Source organism: Brienomyrus brachyistius, chromosome 5 (genome assembly GCF_023856365.1).
Source record: "Brienomyrus brachyistius isolate T26 chromosome 5, BBRACH_0.4, whole genome shotgun sequence".
Classification (NCBI taxonomy): domain Eukaryota; kingdom Metazoa; phylum Chordata; class Actinopteri; order Osteoglossiformes; family Mormyridae; genus Brienomyrus; species Brienomyrus brachyistius.
This window is the reverse complement of record NC_064537.1, coordinates 27747128-27772877: the sequence shown is the minus strand read 5'-3', so window position 1 is coordinate 27772877 and position 25750 is coordinate 27747128. Positions and strand designations below refer to the sequence as shown.

The 25750-nt window shown below is 41.5% G+C and overlaps 1 protein-coding gene across 3 annotated transcripts in view; it reads right to left on the bottom strand.

The window, feature by feature from the left end:
* The window catches only part of LOC125743113 (syntaxin-binding protein 4-like), a 33395-nt gene extending 10200 nt beyond the window's left edge, over window positions 1-23195 (bottom strand). The window contains exons 1-20 of one of the 3 annotated variants that reach the window (XM_049015786.1): window positions 23031-23195; window positions 21125-21198; window positions 17891-17983; window positions 15678-15747; window positions 15235-15309; window positions 12359-12435; window positions 11767-11887; window positions 11075-11216; window positions 9517-9626; window positions 8931-9072; window positions 8786-8858; window positions 7001-7092; window positions 6227-6323; window positions 5232-5359; window positions 4639-4725; window positions 3456-3647; window positions 2552-2668; window positions 2202-2254; window positions 1980-2071; window positions 1724-1775 (exon numbers count right to left, since the gene is read on the bottom strand). In XM_049015786.1, the coding sequence (XP_048871743.1) occupies window positions 1724-1775; window positions 1980-2071; window positions 2202-2254; window positions 2552-2668; window positions 3456-3647; window positions 4639-4725; window positions 5232-5359; window positions 6227-6323; window positions 7001-7092; window positions 8786-8858; window positions 8931-9072; window positions 9517-9626; window positions 11075-11216; window positions 11767-11887; window positions 12359-12435; window positions 15235-15309; window positions 15678-15747; window positions 17891-17983; window positions 21125-21198; window positions 23031-23167 (2024 nt within the window). In that variant the 5' untranslated portion in view covers window positions 23168-23195. Of the gene's footprint in view, window positions 1-1723; window positions 1776-1979; window positions 2072-2201; window positions 2255-2551; window positions 2669-3455; window positions 3648-4638; window positions 4726-5231; window positions 5360-6226; window positions 6324-7000; window positions 7093-8785; window positions 8859-8930; window positions 9073-9516; window positions 9627-11074; window positions 11217-11766; window positions 11888-12358; window positions 12436-15234; window positions 15310-15677; window positions 15748-17890; window positions 17984-21124; window positions 21199-23030 lie in introns of those variants that run through there. The other 2 variants (XM_049015787.1, XM_049015788.1) reach the window with 2 other exon arrangements.
* Window positions 23196-25750: the final 2555 nt, after the last annotated feature.

The following is a 25750-nucleotide window of genomic DNA, read 5'->3' as shown; positions in this document are numbered from 1 at the left end:
TCGTTCGTTCATTTTCATTCGTTCGTTCTCGTTCATTCATCTTCATTCGTTCGTTCTCGTTCGTTCGTCTTCATTTGTTCGTCTTCATTCGTTCTCGTTCATTCATTATCATTTGTTCATTTTCGTTCGTTGTCGTTCGTTCATTTTCGTTCATTCGTTATCGCTCGTTCATTTCGTTCGTTCTCGTTCGTTCGTCTTCATTCATTTGTTCTCGTTCATTCATTTTTGTTCGTTTTCGTTCGTTCATTTTCGTTCGTTCGTCTTCATTCGTTCTCGTTCGTTCGTTATCGTTCGTTTATTTTCGTTCGTTCGTTTTCGTTCGTTCTCGTTTGTTCATTTTCGTTCGTTTTCATTCGTTCATTTTCGCTCGTTTTCGTTCGTTCGTTCTCGTTAGTTCGCTATCGTTAGTCTGTTATCGTTCGTTCATTTTCGTTCGTTATCGTTTGTTCGTTTTCGTTCATTTTCGTTCGTTCTCGTTTGTCTTCGTTCGTTTTCGTTCGTTCTCGTTCGTTTGTTCTCGTTCGTTCGTCTTCATTCGTTCTCGTTTGTTTGTTCTCGTTTGTTCGTTCTCGTTCGTTCCTCCTATGCAGATGTTTTTTGTTGTCTGTTATGAATTGGGAGGATTGTATTGTATTTAGCTCATTGCGAGCCGATTGTTTTTGCTTTAGTTGCAGCCATTCATGCTAGAGGTGCACAATACTGGAAAATTTCAGATATCATGGTATGATTTTTTTGTGATAAATACTGTGATATTGATAAAGAAAAAAAAGAGCCCATCTGAATAATTTTTACAGTAAGGACAGAAGTTGTAGTGATTGGCTCGGAGAGCTGATGCAGAGCTCAGGCAAAAGCAGTGGCGGTAAACTTTCTATCAGGACTGCCAATTTAAGTCATAGCGCGTTATTATTTCTTTGGTGGAATGAATGCATGCCGTATTTTGATACTCAAATGGGAGCATAGTATGAGCAAACATTCTTAACTGAGACCTATAACATTCCTTCCACGTTGTAAACAACATGAGAATTTAGGTGCTGGTGTTTCACGGAATCCCAGAATTCAAAGAACATTTTTTTTAAAGGGACACTTTCTTGATGGCTGAACTCATGTTTTGATTTTTAAATGTGTTTAATTCCTCTCCTTTCTAGACATTCTCAGAAAAACACACAGATGTGAAGAGACTTTTTTTTTCCTTTTTACACTAAATTTTAAGCATGGAATACTCCAGAAAATTTCAAAATATTACCAACTGGTGAATTTATTTATTGACAAACAAACACACAAACACACACACAAAGTCTCTCCATTCATTTCTATGGGCATAACTCTAATCCCAACAATGATGCCCTTAACCCCTACACAGCCCTAAACTTAACCACAAGTACCCAAACAAAATACAGGACTTTTGGCATTTTTAGTTTTTTTGATTACATTCACATTCTTACATTCTTGAGAAGCCTGAAAAAATGTCCTCACTAGGTAAAAAGTTTCAGGTTTTTATCACATTATGGGGACATTTTTCCCCATATTATAATAATTACAAAACCACACAGACACACTATTGGATTTTGCCCTACATCTCAAATCTCCGACGCAGTATGGTGAAAAAGTAGGTCACATCCTTACATCAAATATCAAATGAAAATTTATGAAAAATTTTAAATTGCTATGAAAATGTTATTTGGCTCTGAAAGAAATAAATTCAACAGCAAACATGACAACTTACTCAGCAAAATCCCCCTGGGCCGTACTGCTGTCTTCCACATCACCTGCTGCTTCTAAATGAAAAAGCAAACTGGTGATTAACGTTTCAACCAATAACGGCTTGCAACTAACAATTCAAAAAATAACATGACAATATAGCTAATAGTTTAGTCACTCGACATCAAAACAGTGTCGGAGGGCAGAAAATATTGATGGTGAAAGAGGTGAATTAAATGAGTCAGGAAGGGAACTGACGATGTCGCAGTGGAACCTCTTACCATCCTCAGTGCCCGGGGAACAAACTCGATCTACCACTGCTTTGGCCTCAGCAGCCAGCTGTCCAACAGGCTCAAGAATGGATGGGGAGATGCTGGAGAGCACAGACACACACGCCACTTAGCATACTCCTGGGGAAGTGGCCCCCCCATGTCCACTCTCTGGGGAGGGACCGAACTGCATACCAGCAGCAGAATTTCATACAACACGCAGTTGTGCGTTACCTGCCATTCTCCGTCCCAAATAAGCTAGACGAGGAGAGCACCCGGAAAACATTCTGGAACGATAAGAGAAGAAGAACACAATCCTCAAATCTTCGCAGGAGACGATTGATTGGTTATGACAGTTTGCTCTTTGTTTCTGTCCAAGATGTGACAATTATGATTTCCGTGATGTTCATGTGGTGAAGAATATGACCCCCGCAGTACGTTCTTACATGGACATAACCAGGAGTGGAAATTGTGGTGATGGCAAGTCGACAGAAAATCCATGTGAATGTAGGGCAGTGATTCATTATAGCAAGACTATGGCTTTCCCTATGCGGACATCCTGACGGACATTACGGCATGCTTACCCGTACAAATCCCAAGAGCTCTCTGTTGGAGACCTCCAGATGTTTTCTGCTGAGTTCGGATTTCTTTAGCTGGCTTCCCATGATTGAAAGCCTTCTCTTCAGTACAAGAACATCCTCCTGAAAGAATCCAACATTTTTTTAAGTGTTCACAGGCTTGTTTTTCCAAATTTATACGATTCAATACTACTAAATTTCCAAAATGATTTTAGGATACTTTACATTTGTGCCCTTGAGAGGTAAAGTGGGCTATCCCACATTTTTGACCCCTACCCCCTTTTTATTGAATATTTTCAATTGGGTAAGTTGTTATTATATAAGTCATACCTCTGTGCTACCTATGATATATATCAATTGTAGGGTATAGACACACTGATTTTTTTTTTTTTAAATTCAACTTTGGAGCTCATTTTCTCAAAACTTTGTTTTTATGGGATAGCCCACTTTACCTCTCAAGGGCACATTTTGTCCAATAAATCGCATTTTTTATCTAAAATACCTTAAAGTAAACCATGGGAAAACGCCAGAGGGATTTTTACTGGCTTATGTGGTCATTAAAAAACATTGGGGTTTTCAAGTATATGAAAATGAACAATTTCTGGCCAGCTAAGCTTTCCTTTAGTGAAACACAAACATATATTAAAATCTTAAAAGTCTATTATTGTACCTTTCGCAAGACAAAAATGCCCCTGTTGACATAGTGAAGCTTGGGTTTCACCCTCCACAAAAACAGTAACCTGTAAAGGTTTAACATCAAACACCCTTCCAGGGACTAGATCCTCTATCCACGCGGTCACAGGTCTCCAAAGACTATCCTGCCAGCTGTATTGGGTTATGATGTCATGTCCAGTGAAGCTTCCCGCCTAAACGGCCATCAAAGATGGCACCTCTCCAGGTATCCGCCTACCTTGGGATCGTCCCTTCCCGCTCGGTGCTGCTCCCCCTCCAGCTGCTGTTTCAGGTCCTTGATCTCCGCCTCCAGAAGCTGGATGGCCTCCTCGTAGTCCTGCTTGGCGCTGTTAGACTGCCTCTGCACCACCTCCGCTGCCGGCGCCTTGCTCTTCGAAGCCTTGCTCTCCCCAGGTAAGGTTTTGGCTTTCTACAACACAAACCAGCAAGAGGCGTCAAACCTACCTGTGAATCCATGACTGTGAATCATTTCCATTGAGTGCAATGGGTCTGCTCTAGACATCGGCACAAATAATGATTCCATGTAATCAACACCTTTTGCACCTCTACCAAGTCAAAATTATTCCGTCCCTCAAACTTGCCAGACTACCACTAGATGGCAGCCCATAATCATTAGCCCTCCTTCCGTCACTCAGTAAAACTGTCATAGAACCTTAATGCTTGAATTCAAGACAGCACCCCTTTGAAGTCTGTTCTTGCGGTGCTTTTTGTTCTCTAGTAAAACTATATTTTATATTAGACAAAGGTTTGAAATTAAGTAAGATTACTGTCTCTCAGAGCCTGATTTCCTCACTTTAGAACATAATGATGCTCACATGTAGGATATTTGCATATAAAATCTGTTTTAAAATTACCATTACCTTTTTAAAATGACCTTATACTGTTTCAAAAACTTCAAATATACTATATTTTAGTCAGACAAATCTGTAGCCCTAATGGAATGGTGATTTGATATGTTGAAGATGGCCATCAACACAGGCCTTTCTTCAGGCAGACATTGAGAGAATAAAAGCTTCCCTGGATATCATTTCTGCTACATTCCATAATGTTCTTGCTATGCATTGTGTCCTCCATTTAACTGCTAGGAGGGGTTCAACTGAATGGAACAGCCTCTGTGTGCGATCAGAAGGTCACTGGATCAAGTCCGGCTTTGGCAGAACAGTCGCATGTCTGTCAGCCCTTGAGCGAGGCCCTATACCCCCAGCTCTGTGGGCACCACTGCAGGTGGCTGCCCTTCACTGCCAAGCTTGATCTCACCTACATATGCGTCATGCAGAACAAGATGGGAAGACAAAAACACAACTTCCCCATGGGGATCAAAAAAAGTGTCAAGATAATAATAATGTCATTGATCTATTGTCTTGGTTGATAGAAGTGATGACAGTAGCCCATTGCTTTACCTGTTTAACTTGCTGCTGATGGGATGCCAACTCCGTGTTTAGTGGATTGAAACCCTCAGGGGCACAGCTGATTGCAGGGTCAGGGATCTGTGTTGAAAAGGAAACCAATTATTAAAGGATACACCTACAACCGACTGCCTAGACGAGGAAGGGAGGTGCTTATTGCTGATTATTACTGCATGCGCATTTGATTTAATCAAAAAAGGATTCCTGGGAAGGCTTGAGATATGCCCACAATGGATAAGGAATATTTGTTTAAAGACAACCTTTAGAAGCAATTTCGATTATTGCTTATTGCTATATGTACTTAAATGTAGTGATGGCTAAATATAGTGATGGCTAAATGACGCTTCATGAACCATTTGCTATGTTTTTTGACTACACTAGATGGCGCTCTTGGTTTGCTTTGCGCGTATCATGAGCCCTTTTTTAAACATAGTGCACCATCTAGTGGGATAATACAGCAAGTGGCCATCACTATTTGAATGACTTTGGGAAATGTCTTCAACAAGTAAGGTTTAGAGGTGTTAATCCGTCACCCCACAGAGGCATCCGGAATAATGTTCTGACATGAAAACAAACAGATGTTTTACCGGAGAGCAGAAGGCAGATGTATCCATCAGGCTGGCTGCTTGATGGTAGGTGAACATGAATGGTCCTTGGGCTAAACCCGCTGCTTGCAGTTTGTCCAGTAAAATGCCCCGGGTGGCTTCCACAAAGTCTGCCTCAAAAACATATATCTGTTAATGCACCATATTGTTAAAAAGGCTCCCATATCCCTAGGATGTCAGACACATTTATTTCTACTTAAAGTTCACTGAATGTTCAATGACTGCATGACATATTTGAGCGTGTGTCGGTCTGATTTTAATGAACCAAACTCATTAGCAAAAGAGTTCTAAAACCTGCATTAAGCCAAATGTTAGGAGTCATTAAATACCCACTTGAAATATTTTTAAATGTTTTGTTCCACTACATTAACTAATTTTCATTATTAACTAATTTTCAACCCATCAGCATTTACCACATAATTACCGAATGAGCTCAATCTAAAAATAAATCTGACAGCTTTCCGTGTACAGAGCTGCTACTTCATGCCTGAGGTGCCCAGCTCTGCGTAGACCTTGTTTGCATGCCTTCGGTGTGCTGCGTAGGTTGCCGCTGGTTTCCTCCCACAAACATTTATGAGTGATAATGGTGTCCCCAAGTCGCTGTAGTGTGTACGTGCCCTGGGATCGGCCGGTCCCCCGTGCAGGGTATCTCCTGCATTTTGGCCTATACTGCGATGACCAGCGTTATGAAAGCAGCCCCGTGCCATGAGATTGCAAAAAAGCGTCTGTGAGTGTTTGTTTCCTTAAGGGGAGCAGAGGAATGTTTCAGAGGGTCCGCCTACACAGGAGATTTTAGCCGCGGTGATGAAAACAGGCCCCAGCACTGACAGGGAAGTAGCTTCATTTGCAAGCAAAAGGCATGTGGGCCGAATTGTACGAGGTAAAATCCCCTGGCTAAAGAAGACCTCTCTGGCTGTGTAAATACGCTGGTTTTGCAGCTGTGAGCTCACAGTGAGGCTCCTCTTTCTCAAACTCACCCCCATAAGCCACAGTTCCTTGGGGGTCTGTTACCAAGCTCTGTCTTAATTTCTTCTTCTTTTCTTCCGTGACCTCTAACCCCAAATACCTTAGGGCCTGTAACACATAATGCCATAATATTCACCGTAGACATAATTATCCTGACCGATTTATGTGTAATATTTCTTTGCTTTCTTTAATTCTTTTACTCTCCACAAGAGGGCAATGCAGCACCAGAATCAGATCTAAAAAGGAAGCAAATTAAGGGGGTGGTGCAGTTGTTGGCAGTGCTGCCTCACAGCAAGAAGGTCCTGGGTTTGGCCCTGGGTCCTTTCCGTGTGGAGGTCAAGTCCCTCTTAAATGTAATGCTAAACCTTCAATAAAGGCTTTAAAAACACATTTACAAATGAAGAAATTACACTATATTTAGAAACGTCTTTGAATGACTGTTAAACTAATCTTTCAATATTGCCTTTCTTTCGCTTTCAATTACATTGCTACACAAAATATAAAATGCATTGAATTTCCATCCAACATTAAATTGCTCTCTACTGAAACATAATCCTATCAATGGTCAGTTAGATTAGGGTTAGGGTTAGGATTAGGGTCAGGCCCAGGATTAGGAGGATCAGATTAAAGCAGCAGCTCACAATAGAATGAATACATAAAACAAATAATGCGAAGGGTTGTAGGTTCCACAGCCTCCTTTGTGTCTTTGCAATCCGACAACCTGCAAACTGTTCAGAAGACTGATCAATGCAAGGACCGACTGTACTGATTCTTATATAACCTACCAGGTGTAGTTTGTCCGATCTGAGGCGAATGTGCGGGTCGAGGGAGATCTTGGTGTTCGTTGAAATGCCTGTTTCCGGTGCTGTGACAGACCCTGCACAGGTAGAATGCCAACATCAAATGTTTATAAACCCACGTGCCATCCGAATGGCCCAGGATGTGACCCTGTACTGCGTTTAACTCATCTTTGTAGCTATAAACAACCAAATATTATTCAACTGATGAAGGAATTCCCATTTTAAGGAATAGTAAACAGCCATGTAACAGGTCAACTGCGGAACTATACAGACAATCAGCTTGTAAAATGAACATGGCCTGTTTTCTTCTTAGAGATGAAATCTGACCTAAATCAATGAATTGTACAGAATTAAGGAAGAGACCTTCCTTACATAAGTCTCTCACTAGGTGTTAGAACATAGAGAGACAGAGTGATCTTCACATTTTCTCTCTAAAGCACAAATCATTAAATGGAACTTGATAAAAACAAGTCAGAAACCCTTACAGCTCCTACTCCATCCATCCATCCATTTTCCAAACTGCTTATCCTACTGGGCCGCGGGGGGTCCGGAGCCTATCCCGGAAGCAATGGGCATGAGGCAGGGAACAACCCAGGATGGGGGGCCAGCCCATCGCAGGGCACATTTACACACCATCCACTCAAGCATGCACTCCTACAGGCAATTTAGCAACTCCAATTAGCCTCAGCATGTTTCTGGACTGTGGGGGGGAAACCGGAGTACCTGGAGGAAACCCCACAATGACACGGGGAGAACATGCAAACTCCACACACATGTGACCCAGGCGGAGACTTGAACCTGGATCCCAGAGGTGTGAGGCAACAGTGCTAACCACTGCACCACCATGCCGCCCTGCTCCTATCCCATTCTCAGCTAAATGATTCATACACTAGTAGTACAGGAAATGTGGGAACTTCCTATGTGAAGAGAGTGAATGACTGAGCTGTACAGATGTGCATCCCTGCATTTTCCATGGTGGGGAAAGTCACAGACAGCAGGTGAATATAACAGATGGCCCAACGACAATCTGCTAAACTGCAAAACAAGAGGCTGCAAAGTGAGATCTTCAACCTCAACACTTTTTCAGAGGTTGAAATTATGTGTACAGGGTCTGGATCTTAAAAAAAAGGACCTCAGTAATCTCACCACCTATGAGCTACAGACACAGGAGGGCCTGCAGCGTGAAACCCACCATGCGCGGCGGTAAAATGAGATTATGATAGGTAGCAGGAGTCAGTTTTGTGTTTTAAGGTGGTTACGAAGAATGACAAATGGCGTAGCAATTTAAATTGTATCACAGAACTTGGAAAAGGCAGGCATTTGTTAACCGCCAAGAAAAGTGTGTGTGAATTACCCGACTTATGAATGGATATCACACTGATTCATGCTGCAGATAAATTCGGCTTTACTGTGTTTAATTCCTAATCCATTATCTTGAGGTGCTTGCCATAGGCAGATTGTATATAAATCAAAAATAAAATTCCAGTTTATATTTGGAGGAAAAAACAACACGGAAAAGAAAGCATCTGGCCCTGGGGAGTTACCTCCCCCTACCTTGAGTCCCAGTCTGCCTGGGACAGATTCCACCCCCCCCATGCTGGAAGTTAAATGCATAGAAGGATGGATAATATTTTTCTGAAAAACTGATATCAAAAATGCCATTTTAAAGACCAAGTTACAGACAGTCACTAATAATGCTGACAGCGGGATGCAGTAAATATTTACATAGAAACAAATGTAGTGTAATTGGATGAATAATCACTGTGTTACCTGGAACAAAGGTGCTGGAGGGGAATACGGCAGGAGCAGAAGGAGGAATGGGCTCGAGGTCTTCCTGCTGCCTCTGTGAAACAAGATGTGTGCTGTTATACACGCAGCAGATGTACAGATGGACGCTGGAAGGTGGGATGTTTACCTCCGGGGACCTGGCGTGTGTCTTTACCCGGACCAGACCACACCCATCCTCCACAGGCCTCTCATCCTCTCTGGCCAGACAGTGACTGCTAGCAAGAGGCCCTCTGGCAGGGATGAAGGCGACCTCCACTGAACCCTCCTGCCTATCAACGTCAGGCGGAACATTCCAGAACAAAAGCAGGGAGGGTTAGGCATAGCATTTATATGTATTTTATTTAGTAGGTGCCTTTATCTAAGGGGACATATACATTTTTATTTTTTGAGAAAACAATGGTCAACAAGTCACTAAAGCAATTGAAGAGCAAATTTGCCTACATTTTTGAGAAAATTTGTGGACTGAGTTTTGGAAATTTAACAAAAGCTTTTTATTGGATTTCATGAGGACTGAGTGTGGTTTGGTTGCCCATATAATGAGGAATGCTGACTGTAAGTCAATGGCAGTCTCATGGAAAAAAATGCTTGTATGCCATGTATGAATTTTGGAAATATGCTCTTCGGTTGGGGGTGAAGGGCCTTGTCGAGGGGCCCAGCCATGAAATTCCTCTGCTGGAACATGAGGGCTTTCCGCGGAGGGGCAGGTGGCGTACCGGCTCCTGACTTTGCCGAGGGTCTTCCTGGCCTCTTCATGAGTCACGCCGATCAGAGACTCCTTGTTGATAGCGATCAGCTGGTCTCCTGCTCTCAGCCGGCCATCCTGCTGAGGATGCTTCAGTTACACTTTCATCAGTTTAATTGCCACATTAATTAAGCCATAACTCCACATGTACAGTACAGAAGACTTTGCCAAGACATCTCAGATACCTTTTACCCCTAAACGTAGCTCCTTAACTATGATGTCGGCAGATGTTTTTATGCATTGCACGAATTTATTGCAAATGTGTGCTCTGGTCCCACAGAAAATTGATATTTTTGCGGAAATTTTAACGCATCAAATCAGGGACTGTCAACCTGTCCTTACATGGACAAACCAGTCTGTGGCAAGACTCGTCTGGGTCCAATGGCAGAACTATGAAGGTTACATTTTTAAATAACATCGTAAATAAATTCAGTGATAAAAATCGCATTTTGATCAAAGTGTCCATATGAATTCACTACGGTGTTGACCCCAGCAATGAGATCATTCCTCTGTGCGGCCTGCTGTGATTCTGGACTGTGTTATTTGTAACCAAATCTGCCTGTGGATTAAATCATTAAACATAATGAGATCTTGCTAAGGAAGGTCAGTGGTGAGCGCCAGAGGTGGGGGGTGTGCTGGTTAGTGTGTCGAAAAATGCCAGAATGAGCCCAGACTTAAATAGTAAACCACATATCAAGAGAAAGACGTCATGTGACAGCAGGTAGCATTTGCAGAGCACTAGCAAATGGACAGGGACCTTAACAAGCTGCAGCCAATCAGCATACATATGCTTAATATAATAAGACGTAACTTAGTTGCAAATTGATGGCAAGATCTTAAACATTAACACAATCAACAGACAATAAACCTTCCAATCAGAATTATAATAGGAATTTCAGAGATTTATTAAATGTATAGTTAACATTATTATCTATGCGTTCCTTGTATCACAGTTATTCTAAATATATATTTCTTGAAAAGCCCATCTGTTGTCTGGAGTGTATCCAGAACAGGGTAGTAACAGGGAGGTATTAGCAGGTCGGAACTGGGTATAGAGTTACACAACTGAGGTGGCCTGTTTGTCATGTTGGAACACGCAGTCGATTAAATCACACCACTCCCATTATCTACACCCCCCCCCCCGACCAGTGCAGTGAGTTTGTCTTACAGGGGCATGAGTGGTCCAGGCCGTGACCTGATCAATGCACATCAGTCTGCCTTTACAGTTCCCCAGTGACCATCCAGTATGTGTAATGAGATGCTAGTCACATTCACTTCCTTCACAGTATGCTAAGATGACCTGCGTTTAAGACGAGGCATGCACAGGGGCGACCTTAGGAGATAAAGCATCTCTCAGCGCCGCCATTGGTGAATTACGTGGAGAAAAAGCTCCGGAGATCCAGGCCGGTAAGAAGACGATGCTGTAATCAGACCCACGCCCCCTTGCTCCTTCTGCAATGCTAAGTGTAGGCATAATGAGGTCACAAGTGCCAAATGGCCAGGGGGGACCGTGTTACAGAATCTCTCACCCTGGAACAGTCACCTCCAGACAGCACCTCCTGGACGAAAACTGCTGGCCCATCAAGTCTGTTGGAGCCCCCACCGATGGTGATTCCCAGGCCACAAGAGCAAGCCACTGAGGTCAGCTGAATGACAGTCTCCCCTGGGTGACTGACACGCGAAAGAGACATGCATGGTCAGCACGCTGCACGCCGATCAATGAGCGCGGCCAACATCACTGCAAAGGGCTGCCTCTCCCCTCACCCAGTGTAGCAGGGTCACTCCACTACAGTACGGAGCCTTTCAAAACACTGGAAAAAATGCCATTCTTTATGAAAAGACCCTTTGAGAAAATTTCAGCAAACATAAAAAAAATTCTCCCAATCAACATCATTACTTTTGATATTTTCTAGATTTTGAACCATTAGTATTTAGCTTTATTGTATTCCTAATCAGGTAATATATTCTTACTCGCAATCTTTTTATTGTTGGTGTAACTAACTAACCCAACACATCTTAATGCTTTGAAATAAATCAAATACCGAGACGCTCAGTGTCATGAACTGAGGGAACATCACTGCCGGATCTGACAGCAGTGATTGTCAAGCATAGAAAAAATAAATAAATCAAAAAAGTCGAGCCCTTCATTAAGGAAGAGGCTAAGAACGTTTGTGGTCACACATTGGACCAGAAAGTGTCATGTGACTGTTTTAGCCAATACCTCATAGACCGTGGCAGGGGCCCTGTGCTGTTGTAGGTGTTCTGCGAGCCACATGGGCTAACCAACTGCGGGCTCTGTGATCGAGACGAGGACCCAGATGACGTGCTGTCTAAGTATCTGCCTGTTTTAGATAGAGACACAGGTTATAGGCAAAACTGCAGTTGAATACTTGGGTATTTTTCAAAATGCGTACTTGACCATACTTCTGTTCTTGTGTAGCCATTTTACATCATCTTCCATTACCAAAGACCAGTTAGAATACTCAAGAACAGAAGTATAAAGAATGGTAAAAATCCCCGGATGTTGGCCTTGCTCTGCCAAAGATATATCAGTTGTATCCTTCGCCGAACGAGACCAATCCCATGATTCACTGCTGCCAAAATTCGTTCTTGGAAGACGAGTCACCCAGACTGGTCTCGCCAAGACCACAAATATGATCTTCACGTTCTTTTTATTGAGCAACAGCCTGTCTTTATGAATAAGAATGGCGTATAGAAAAAAATCATAATGCTATACTGTTATTAAAGAAATGCTCATTTAATAATAAAAAAAACCCTTTCAAACTTTTTAAATGCATGAGAACACAGGTTACCATGCTGGACTGGAGAACTCCTTGATGAGCCCACGTTGCTGGATCCATATTTCTCCAAAAGCTCAGAGAATTCTTTCCTTAATAAGATGGCAGAGAAACAGAACACACACATTATCCTTCTGGGGAAGCTTGGGACACAGGGGCGGACGCCTTGTTCTGGATTTCAGCCCTTCACAGGGTACAAACAATAGGGACAATTTTGGAACATGAATTCATCTTATTGCGTGTTTGTTAACTGCAGGAGGAAGCAGGTGCAACATGGAGACAACAAGCAAACCCCAAGACTGAGGTAACATTTCAGCCCTCGGCACTGGACCTTAAATTAAATTGATTTATAAATAAAGCAGACTTGTATGTGTGCTGAGAACCTAAGCATCAGGCCCAATCCATCATCACAGCACTCAGATCTAATCCAAGGCAAGGTTTTCACAAAATTTAGTACTGAAACCAAGTATAAGTTTATAACTCTGGACCCACAAGGTCACATGATCACCTGAGACACAGCTGCACCCAGATCATTTTAAGATAAATATAGACTAATAAACTGAGAAAAGGGAAATGGTAGCAAAACATGTGTTCTTATTATCCATCCATTTTCCAAACTGCTTATCCTACTGGGTCGCGGGGGGTCCGGAGCCTATCCCGGAAGCAATGGGCACGAGGCAGGGAACAGCCCAGGATGGGGGGCCAGCCCATCGCAGGGCACACTCACACACCATTCACTCACACATGCACACCTATGGGCAATTTAGCAACTCCAATTAGCCTCAGCATGTTTTTTGGACTGTGGGGGGGAAACCGGAGTACCCGGAGGAAACCCCACGACGACATGGGGAGAACATGCAAACTCCGCACACATGTAACCCAGGCAGAGACTCGAACCCGGGTCCCAGAGGTGTGAGGCAGCAGTGCTAACCACTGCACTACCATTGCGCCCCGTGTCCTTATTATTTATTAGGGAATCAATTTATTCAATTCATAACCATACAGTATATATGAATATATATGAGTATCACAGCCTTCCACCCCCATGCAAAATCATCTGAATATGCCGTTTTGGTTACTGTGTTATCTGCTACCATCATACTGCCCTCGTTTTACAAATGAATGTATCCCGGTGCAGAGGACATTAAAACTGAAATATTAACACTGGGCTGTTTCATATGATAACAGACGTGACCTTCATTCACTGATTGACAGACGCTTCTTTTGGACTTTGCAACAAGGTTCTCCACTGTCAAAGTCTGGGCCAGTCAGTGGCCGCTCAGTTCATACACTTCTGTTTACAGGAGGTGAGGAAGGTAATTTCATGCTGTCCAACCCTTTTTGTTTATTTCGGCCATAGGTCAACAGAAACCTTCCCACTGAGACAGAGAGAAACCTTTGAGTGCGACATTAAGAACAGCAGGATCTTGCTGTAAGGACAGCGGCACTGTCGTCCTCGGGAGCAGACAGGTATTCCCTGAGGCTGGGTGCTGCCTCCCAGAACTTAAAGTCAACCAGGTCACCTCTAAAATATTAAACCCCTGACATCACAGACTGTAAATGTGCTGTCTGGAACATTCTGCCAGCCTGTGTTTTGTTTCACAAACATGTGGTGAAGATCTGCACAGCAGATGCAAGCAAGGAGACTCTACGGAGAGTCATTTTTCTCTCATGCATTTCTGGATCTCAGAATTGGATCTCTGAAGGCCAAACAAAGACCATGGGGCTGGAAGTTGTATTGCTACTCAGCTTTGAGATCATGGCAGGTTGGGATACCTTAGCTGGGTTAGAAATATTTATCGGCAAAGAAGAACACTTACGTAGGAAGGTCATTGGGGAGTGGAGGGAGCAGTAACGAGCCTGGAGAGTAATAATTACTGCTGCCTGTTTCTTTCTAGATTTTCTTAATGACGCACTTGAGTCAATTGCACCCCTACACTTCACTGTTAAATGTATTGTTTAAACACAGCAGAACATCTCAAAATATTAAGTGAATGTTCAATGAAGCACTGTTGCCTCACACCTCTGGGACCCGGGTTCGAGTCTCCGCCTGGGTCACATGTGTGTGGAGTTTGCATGTTCTCCCCATGTTGTCGTGGGGTTTCCTCCGGGTACTCCGGTTTCCCCCCACAGTCCAAAAACATGCTGAGGCTAATTGGATTTGCTAAATTGCCCGTAGGAATGCATGTGAGAGTGAATTGTGTGTGAGTGTGCCCTGCGATGTGCTGGCCCCCTGTCCTGGGTTGTTCCCTGCCTCGTGCCCATCGCTTCCGGGATAGGCTCCGGACCCCCCGCGACCCAGTAGGATAAGCGGTTTGGAAAATGGATGGATGGATATTCAGTGAAAGTCGGATGGATTATTATAAACAAATCATTTATGTCACTGCAGTTATTCATTGAAGGAAGCATTTGTGAAACATGCAGTACGTGTGTTTGTGCATACTTCAGATTGCATGCTAATTGCATCCATCCATCCATGTTTATCCACATGTCAGGGATAGGGTAGGGGGGCAGGGCAGGATAGGATGGCAGTTCATTGCTGGACACACACACACACACACACACACACACAAAGGGTTCATATTTTACAGTTGAACTGTGAAACATGTGGCACAGGGAAAAATAATAAATAAGTAAAACAGAGAGATTCAATTTTTTTTTAATTCCTAAAACTCAAATTACACTGCCTGCTGCACAGCATAACCGTAATACCTGATCCTGTGACTGAGTCCATGCAGTCATTCTGCATTTTAAATTGCAGGACATTCACGTCAAACAGAAAACATGCAAAAGTCTTGACAGAGAAATATATGGGACTGCAGCTCCTTTCCGCGGACATGGACCAGCGGGGCCCCGCGGGCTCCTCCAGTTCCACATTCGGGAAGGCTTACCTGGCCTCCTCATCCCTGGCAATAATGAGGGTCATGTGATTGGTTGCAGAAGCTGCTCTCAGGATTTCCACTGCCCTGCGTCAGAAAATGACCACCAGTGGATGAGCAAAGAGCCACAAAAACTGAATTTCACTCAAGATATTCCGACATATTATTATACAGTTTTAGTTCTAGAACTGAGCAAAGCCATGCGCAGCATTATGAACCATTAGTCAACTGGCATTTTAAGTCTTTTAAGCTATTTTAGACAGGCAGCAAAGGGCACAAGCCTGCCGTACAGGGGGACAGTCCATCACACAGCATATCCTCACAATTATACTTTATGGACAATTTAGAGAGAACAAATAGCTTTGGGTGATGGGAGGAAACAGGAGTAACAGAATCAGACATCGAACATTAAAGAAAAGCTTGGAGAGGTTCGATTTCAGCTGTTAGCCGGCTACCTTTCACTTGTGACTCCAATTAAACTTTCCCCATTCACTTCCAAAATCTGGTCCCCAGGCCGTAGCTGTCCTGCGAAAGATATAATAATAATGCTATGAACTTAACCATAACAAACTTCAAACTGTACCACAACAAAATTACAATTACATTTAACGTATTTACGCCAAACATAATTAGCAATGCCTCACTGAAATTACAATATTACTTTTATTTACATTTAAGGATATTATTTTACCAGGAATAACGCTGACGTGACAGGCACCCCCCCCCCCCCCCCCCTTAGCATCATACTGACTGGCATATTATAATCCCTGCCATTTCCCGCTACATGAATGGCGGTACCCCGGAAATTCAGCAGGAAAAAAAGATTAATTCTCCCAAACTTTAAATTCTGATTTCGGAGTCTCAGTACGTCTGCTAGTTCTGTGTCTGATGTCCTGAAAGGAAACTATTCTTGAATGACTGTTAGACACAAACCTACAGGAAACTAGGTCATGTTTGTTAATGCTTTATTAATGAGTCCTATTTTGACAAGGGAAGTGATTTGGGTACTGGTATCCGATACCATTAATCACCAAGATATAATTTAAAAAATCACTTAATGTCCCTTCGTATGATACAATATCCTCTCTTTTTTATTTACTGTTATATTTACTGTTCATTGAGCTGTTTTGAATGCACTGAAATTCAACACGTACTTACTTGCAAGAAGTATTTTTGTTGGAAATTAATAATTTGTACATCACAAATTATACTTGGAAGCGGTTTTAGTCAGTAGCAGATGGCTTACCGCAGGGCAAAATAGACAAGTAAAAATATGTTATGTAAAAAAAGACCCGAAATGAACACTGCAAGCGGACTACTTCATTATTGTAAGTGAATTTTTTAAACAGTATTTGTACAGGAATGATTCTTTCCCAAGCTTTTTGATCCATATAAGTGGTTGATCACTATAACAATGATCACTGTATGCGGGTTCCACTGTATTTGTTGCTCTGATTTGATTATTTTTTAACCATTTCTCCAAATAGGTATCCAAAAATCAATAGAACAAAACTATATAAAATGTTTTTTAAAAAATCTTTCAACTTTATTGCAAATAACCCACATTTACAATCAAATTGCATGATGATACATATTTTTGCTTGAATTTTTGTCAGTTGTGTCATTTCTTTCTTACCTCAGTCACACGAGCCGTGGATTTCATTAAGTATTTTTGTTTATTACAGAATTAAAAGGCGGCATAACAAAACTGATTAACTACCCCAGAGGCAAAATAGAATTTAGAAAACTAAACTGTATAATTTTTGTCTGTTTTCAAATTAATAAAAAAAAATAGAGAAAATTAATATGGAATGGGAATGAGTTCATGACAATGACCCATATACTCCCATTTGTGTTAATTCTACATTAATTGGGGGATTCAAGGTATACATATTTTTGATTTTAAGTTTTAATATTAGGTGTGATTAATCATGAAAACCCTACTATATACATTTAACCATCTTCTGATATCCATAAGAATGTGATATCATGACAAAAAGATGTATTTTCTATTTTACAAACACGGTGCTGAGCACGGTTCCTCATCAGGCAAAAGGACACACCCTGAACTCCACACACCCATGTGGTCAGGCTATGTTTGCCCAGTGAGTCATTCCATCTTTGGATGACAAGTCTCCAAGTATCCGCGTTGACAGCCCCAAAGGTGCGCCAAGGGTGGTAAGGACTAAAATATCTAGTTACAATGGCTATCACTAAGGAAGGGCTCATGGTACTGCACAAGGATAGGCAGTCGACAAACAAGAACCGAAACAAAGAGAAAACAAAGAAAATCAAATGACACATTAAAGATCAGACTCAGAATCAATAAAATCCAAATCACCAAACTAAAGAAAACCAGAGAACCGAGAGATCAGGTTAAATCAGAATCACACCAAGAGAGCAGATTTCCAAACAGGAAGGATCAAACATGATCACTGAACAAGGGGTCCTTCACTAGAATGGGCAGGTGTGGCTGATTATATATTAATATCATCTGGGGGTGGGCGTGGCCTTTGGGCCAATCATGAAACAGACATTTAGTGGGCTGGATGTCACATGTGAAATAGCTAGTTCTCTGTTGAATAGTACCTCCCTCCATTTGATATCAGTGTTGCTTTAGTTCAACAGACGCCTGCATTTTACGCAACAATGGACTCAAATTTCTTACCGTCACACGAGGCAAGGCCACCACATAAGATCCTCTTCACATAAACACCAAATTCTTCCCCACATTCCTTTACACCTCCAATGACTTTAATTCCTAAAGATAAAAAGATAAAAAAGGAGTGCATTATGGTATTAAATTACGTTTACATTTAGAATATCCATTTTTCCGATTTTATATCTGTACTGTGATAATCAAGAGAGTATCAATGGAAGCGTGGCTACATTTCCATTATGGACATTCAGAAGATCCGGATATTTTACTGTAAATACAACACTTAGTTAACATTAATAATTTTCAGTAATTAAAGAATCTTATATCTAGTTTGTATTTGTCCTTAAATTCACAGAATTCATTCTAAATAGTCATAACTTCAAAGAAGTCAAGACTCTATCATAATTGGATATATACCTATCAGCCATATCATAAAAACCACCTGCGTAATATTGAGTAGGTCCCCCTCATGCCACCAAAACAGCTCTGACCCTTCAAGACATGGGCTCCACAAGACCTCTGAAGGTGTCTTGTGGTATCTGGCACCAAGACGTTAGCTGTCAGAGTTGGTGCCAGTCTGACTATGTGTCCCGTCCCCTTTTGACCAGCAGGTGTCGCTGAGCATCCTGCTTCCTCCTCGTTGTCTTGTAGCCCCTCAGTCCCAGGTGTGTTTCCCTGCTCCCTGGGCCTCTGTGTGGCTCAGTGGTTTGAGTGTACAGCTTATGGGCTGCCCTCCAGTCATGGGTTTAAGGTTGGCCAGCCTCACTTTTGTTTAATTTATACTGGTTTTATTTTAACCATATTGTTTGTTATTGTTGTTCTATGTCTGCTTTGTGTCCCTGATTCTATGTCTATTTTGTGTCCTTTTATCCTGCTCATGCTTTGTTTAATTCTGTTCTGTTTGTGTTTATGTTCCTTTCTTAGTGTTTCCCAGTGTTACCCCTCAGTGCTTGTCAATATTCCCTAGTTCTTCTTCCATTGCTCCGTGGTTCAGTTCTGATACTCACAAGCCCATTGTAGCGTATATTTTAGCACTATGTTAAAGGACAAATATATTATCAACCCTCTAGTTAGACAATGTGCAACAGGCTGAAGCTGCCAAGGTTCCTGCTGAAGGAAGGGATTCGCCTGAGTTCACGAGAAGTTTACAGCTGAGCATTTTTAAAAAACCAAGTGGAGATGGTCGCACCACCATTATGTTCGGCCGAGGGACCAAACGGTAAAAGAAATGACTGACAAACTTATCACCTAGGGGTGTGGATTAAGGGAAAAAACAATGATTGTGAATGGTTGAAGGAATGATGATGCTTAAGTGACGAGATATTATTAAATGATAAGAACTTATATAAAAATTGGTGTAAAACAGTACTGGACACATTTTAAGTGTCCGGCCTTAGTTGTAACTTCATTGTTGCAATAAAGACTGAATTTGGATCTACACAAGCGGCTTCTGACTTCAGATTTAGTGAGGAAGGAAAAACCACAACATAATCAATGAGTCTTGGGTGCTCATGACCTTGTTGACCTTCCTCAAACCACTTTTGGTTGGTGTTGACCACTGAATACCGGGAACACCCCACAAGACCTGCCATTTTAGAGATGGTCTGAACTGGTCATCTAGTCATCACAGTTTGGTCTTTGTCAAAGTCAATCAGATCCTTATATTTGCCCATTTCTCATACTTCCAACTCATCAAGAACTAACTGTTCACTTGCCTAACGTACAATGACAGACCTTACAGGTACCATTGTAACGAAATAACCAATGTTATTCACTTCACATCAGTTGTTTGAATGTTAGTGGTTCTAATGTTATGGCTGATTGGTGTACACTAATTAGATTACAGGCTGATCCTACCCTAAGCATACCTCACTGATGAGGTTAAAGCTCTCATGTTACTCCCTGCTAATAGACTCTTTGCTTATTAGGTAAGTTGAATGACCTCTGGATGTTTAAAGCACACAAACACATCTCTGGTGAAGGCAGCAGGACTTTCACCTTGAAAACATGCCCTGAATCATTAGTGAATTCTTGAAGCTGTGCTCTCTCTCCCTCTCTCTCTCTCTCTCTCTAAAATATGCAAACAGCTGAATGTGACCGTAGTCTGTGTCCCCAGAAAGGAAGGACTTAAAAGCACAAACACTGTTATAGGGTTTCAGGGACTCTTTCTGATTCTGGTAGGTAGGCGTGGTCATCCTGTTTTGGCTCCACCCATCATTTGCTACATTTTCAGACCAGCACTAAAAGATTACAGATATATTACTCATCGTCAGGATCATTTATCCCCAGCATTCAATATATCTTGCAAATCCTGAATCAGTTGAGTAGACGGCACGGTTTAAGCTGGTGATTTGTTAAGTAATGAGGACTGGTCTCTTGCAGAGGGTCTGATAGGAATGTTCTATGGTCACATGGTACGCTTAGACGTCCAGATAGTAGGAATGCTCACCTCAAACTTTATGTGTGTGAATTAGATAAACGAAGGAGGACATCCCAGGGAATATTCTTTGATAATTAACAGCATTATTACAGATAGAAAATGGACAATAAAATGCACAGATGGGTGACATGGTATCTGGAATATCAAATATTGTACTTGATAGAAGGTGAGATACCAACTCAGATGGCTTTCAAAAGCGGTCACTAGTATTTGCTGACGGTTTTTTAACATTGATTAAAAATTCTGTCTCGGGTAAGATGACAAAACAGCACACCTCCTGCATGTCACCCAGTGGAACACAGAGTACTGCCTAGTAAGTGTTTACTGGAATTGAGTACCTGCATTGTGACAGTACAGTAAAGAGATCAAACAAACTTGTTCCGCTTGACTTTTATGACCTCTGCTTGCATTGATGAAAGAACTGAGATGTACCGAGATAGCGTCTCAACATGACTATGCTCAATATTAATATTTTTAGTATCTTTAAAAATCTCACACTGACAGTCATTCGGAATCACCAATATACCTGCAAAGTGTGAGCATGTCACCCCTCAAACAGGAGCTTCTTTTCATGTCAGAAAACAGACGTTGCTGCTAAAGTAATATAAGATCCACTAACCAAAAGATTAAGGTCAGCATGGCGATTGCCTTATTACATAATTACATTCCGGTTTTTCATTATTGAAATGCAACGTTAATTACTCACTGAGAGCATATTTTGTCAACATCCTCATGCCGATACACATGAAACACACATATGCTGTGTGAGGTGACAGCAGTTTAAGAGGAAAATGAAAGCGTACCTAGTCCGTTTTCACAGTCCGTAAATTCCATGGAGTAGACGGTCCGATCAGATCCATACGGACCCATCAGTGTCCTGAATTTCACACGGAAGAGATAAATGGTCAAATTAGAAATTAAGCCACATTTTAAATACCGGATATGAAAGAAAATGATAACCAAGATGTAACTTCTCTCATTTCATTCTATAAAGCAAAAATGTTTGAGGTAAATAGCACATGGTCAACACAGTCTGTAAGCATCAATAATTAAGTGACAAGTAAGTGAATATACGATGCGCAAGTTAGGCAACAAATCAAAGATCAATATTTTCTGGAATGAGACATAAAAGACAATAGAGGAAATGTTCACAGCGGCAAACCATATTCATTTGTAGTTATTATGTTTACTACTCCTTTACTTCGCTTCCTTCTGGACAGACAGACAGACAGACAGATAGAAAGAATAATGTAGTATGGATCCCCAAATGGGGCCACCATTGCAGGATACTGTCCCTCAGTTTCATTACCCCATTTTGGAAGCCCACTGGAACAGACAGAACCAAAAGGGGAATGAAGAGTGAGTGATATCAGTGCTGGGATGGACCTTTATAGGGCCTGCAGGTGCCAGGCGAGATGAACAGCGGTACGTCCCGTGGACTCCTGCTGGCTGACCGCGAGCGCAAGGGAGACAAGAGTGATGACATGGCTGTAACCACACGTCACCTCATCACTGCGACATCACACACTGCTTCCTGCAGCAGGCCCGGTATGATAATCACCAACTTCTACAAAATGTTCTTACAAAATCATAACTTGGTTATTGTGTCAAATATTAAAGTGTTCCAGGAGACGTTTACGACTCATCACATCTCAGCATGATTCCTCGACGCTTCACCGAATTTCAATCTCAGTCTATAACCCCAAGCATGATCGAAGGAGCAGCTTCTGCAAGGCGTCCCAATGGGGTTAGTCTGTTTGTGCAAACACAGGAAGGAAATGCAGTGGTGACTTATGCTCTAAGCCCAAGAGAGAAAACATGTCAATCCACTGTGCAGTGGCATCTACAGTACATGATCAGATGTACAGTGCTGGGGGGGGGGGGGGAGTGGGTGTTTTAGCCAGTTTTGATTAAGCTTTTTGACCATTATAATTAAAATTATAATATTATAATTTGAACCAATTTTTCTCTTGATCTGTTTTGATTTAAGCACACATCTCTTACTTAGTTTCTGATAAAAGTGAAGCTGCATCGCATTTCATCCGCACTGTTTTGTAAGAACATCATGGCATCAGTGATTTAAATCCTAAGCTCCAACTTCTCCTCGGTAGTGATGGATCTTCTATGCAGTTTCACTTAAATTAGCTGTAGTTGCGCCTTTAAAAAACGTGCTTTCTATTTACAGTTCCACTTGCCCTAGATGAGGGCATCTGCTAAAAATGGTTGTTTTTAAAGGGTCTGTTAAGAAATGTCACTTACAACCCGCTTACCTCATACAAAATGTTTTTTTATTGAGAAAATATTACTAACACCTGAGAAAGACACGTCTTACATCAAGTGACCTGTAGTTGTGAGGCTATGCATGGTGCACGCTTTGTAAATTGCAAGAAAATGTAGAATGTAGATTAACAGACGATAAAAGACGCCAACGATCACATATTACAACCACAGGCTAAACAGCATCTGTTTATAGACGAACCTGCCTTAATGTTAAAGTATCCACGAAAAAGTCACATATGATACAAACATGTATACAAAAAAAAGTACACAATTATTATTTGGATCGCGGAATACAGTTGGATAACATATGCAAAATGACAAAAAAAATCCTCGCACTCGCCAAATGAGTAAGACTGCTTGCATAAACCAGTTACCCTGGTCAGGATCCCTTATCTATGCCCGCCGATCCCCAGTACACGTTTGCATTACCTGCTGAGAAGAACAGCTCCTTTGTACATGACCGAGAACGTGGGCATTGTGCACTGACTCCTTCGCATCCAGCCGCCGAAACGATCTGCCCATTCGGCGCTGGGGTCTGGCGCTCGCGCCCGCTGTGTGCGGCACATGATCCTATCCTGTGGTATTCAGCTCTGAACCGGCGATCCACCACAACTTTGCTGACAGATTAAAACAGATAGCCTGTACAAGGCAATACAGATACGCAAGCTCTACTGTATTTATATAAAGATTAAATGTGCTGCGAAATTAATTTTAAAAATGAACTTTAAAAAAATGAAAAGGCTGTAAGAATGAACATGCAAATGTAGATTTTACTACTGTGTGACAATATGTCGTTTAATTTTAATTCAAAGCAGATTATGCATATTACCATAAATGTTTTAAATTACTGGGCACTGACTTGTCTTTAATTTTTTTTTGCTATTGAATAATAAAATTGCCATGTCTTTAATTGCAGCAGTGCTGTCTTATCAGAACCCCCGAAGTAATATTTTATAATAATAGGCTCTGTGACTAGAATATCCCAGGATCCATTGCTCTGGAATTCAACTCAATGAATGTGCAACAGAACGTTTGATATTACGCTAAAAATTTCCATTTCAAGCGAAATTAATACAAAACACAAGAAAGAACAATGTCAATGACAAAAAGGAGAGGGGTCTCAAACAGTCATAATCACCTGCTTTTGGATACATTTCATTAACTGGTTTTAATCTGATTTAAAAAAAAAGTATGGTCTCCCTCTTTAAATAATACACCCTACACCCAGGTTCCTCAATTATTTTTCCCCAAGGGTCAAAATATTCACAAAGCCAAGGGCCACTACACAAAAATTTGTCAACCAGTTCGTTGACCAGTCAATAGCTTCCTCCTAATCATACAATGATAGCACCAGGTTGTTGAAAGGGGATTCTATCAGCATTTCAAAATCTCATTAGGATTCCCCCTAGCCACTAGAGGGCAGGGCACACTTAGCTGGACTCACAGATTTTGAGGTCGGAAATCTGGTTGTGTTAGTTACTTGGGGTTGTTTGCAACTTGAGGGCAAGCATTCATTTAAGCAAACAGTCAGGGTGACAGGTATCTCTCGATGCTTAGTGTTAAAAATATTTTTTCACAATCCTTCCTCTGAGTTGTCTTGTATATGCCTGAGTTTTGGCCTGCGGTTTGGTTACTGCTTAATTTTCTAATGACGGTTTTTTTTTTAAATAATGCAAAATCAGACATTTCAAACTTTGCATGAGGTATGACTGACCTGAGGGTAATTATTAATATACAGAAATGTATACAATACAACAGAAAAGCAATGATTTGCATTTTGTCTTTTTAAAATGAATGTTTAGTTGACATAAATTAATCTATTGGCTAAAACCTAATGATTTGCTGATGGTGATGCATGCAGGAACTTGTACTCCTCTTACAGTCAGTCCTGCTACAACGCTACTGAGGTGTTACTAAAAAACCTCGCATTCACTGAAATTGTATACTAAAATACACATATCCAATGGGAGAATAGGGTTAGGGGAATGCAACTCTAAAACTAAGTAACTGACACCAAATAAAATGAATTAAACAATAAAGACAATGATACTGGTGACCAATAATGTAATCATATGCATTTTAAATAAGAAATATGAACAGTACATTGAATAATTATAAACATCTCTTATGGGTCTTATGAGTCTCATGAGAATTGCCTAGTAACCACTTCAACTGAATGTGCCGAACTGGTTGACTTGTGTATGGCCGAGGTGAGGAACAGTGATGGACAAAAAGCCGCTTCATGAACCATTTGCTGTATTTTGTGACCCCACTAGATGGTGCTCTTTTATTATTTTAGAGCGTGTCTGGAGTCCTTTTATGAACAGAGAACTTCATCATGTGGGGTCAGAAAATACAGCAAATGCATGAAACGTTTTGGCCATCATTAGTTCAGAGCAGTGAGCTGCAGCCACCATGCGTCTGGGCATGCATGCAGCACAAGTGAAGCGGATAACAAAATGCACTGAAGGCAATATGGCTACGGTCTAGGAATGCAAATGTAAATGATTAAAAAAGGTTACTGTGTGTTTTCGTGTGACAATTTGTGAAATATTTTGTGAGCTTTAGAATGTAAGACATTGACCTGTGCTATGTGTGGATGTATAGAAAGTTTTATTTTCTTGCATTTGAAAACTGGTTTGCCCGATTCACTGAAAAGAACCGGTTCAAAAGAAGAATATGATATCAATTGGACATTGCTATCACTCACTTGGATAGCTGTGTTTGTGTGCAGGTAGTATTCCTCGCTAAGACAATATCGTTGGAAAAGTGAGGTATGAATTAGCCTTGGATTGAACAGATTTGGGCCCAGATACTGGCAAAGCTGTATGCCTCAGCATTGACTTTTGCCATTCAGGTGTCTCATAAAAAGTTGCATATGAATTCATCGACAATGCTGAACGCAAAAGAAGGGGTGACACCCCTTATGCTCCCCCTTGTCCAAGAATTGCCTTAGCTCCTGACATATAACTGACTCAAGAGGGAAGTCACTTTCAGTTATACATCGTCCTGATTCAACTGGTTATTTCGGTTTGTATACTGAAACACAAATGTGTAACCTTGACCTACTGCCTCGTGCACTTTGAGATCACACAGAATTATCTCTGAGTACCAGAAAGCCCAACTGAACATGGGTCACCATTGGAGAC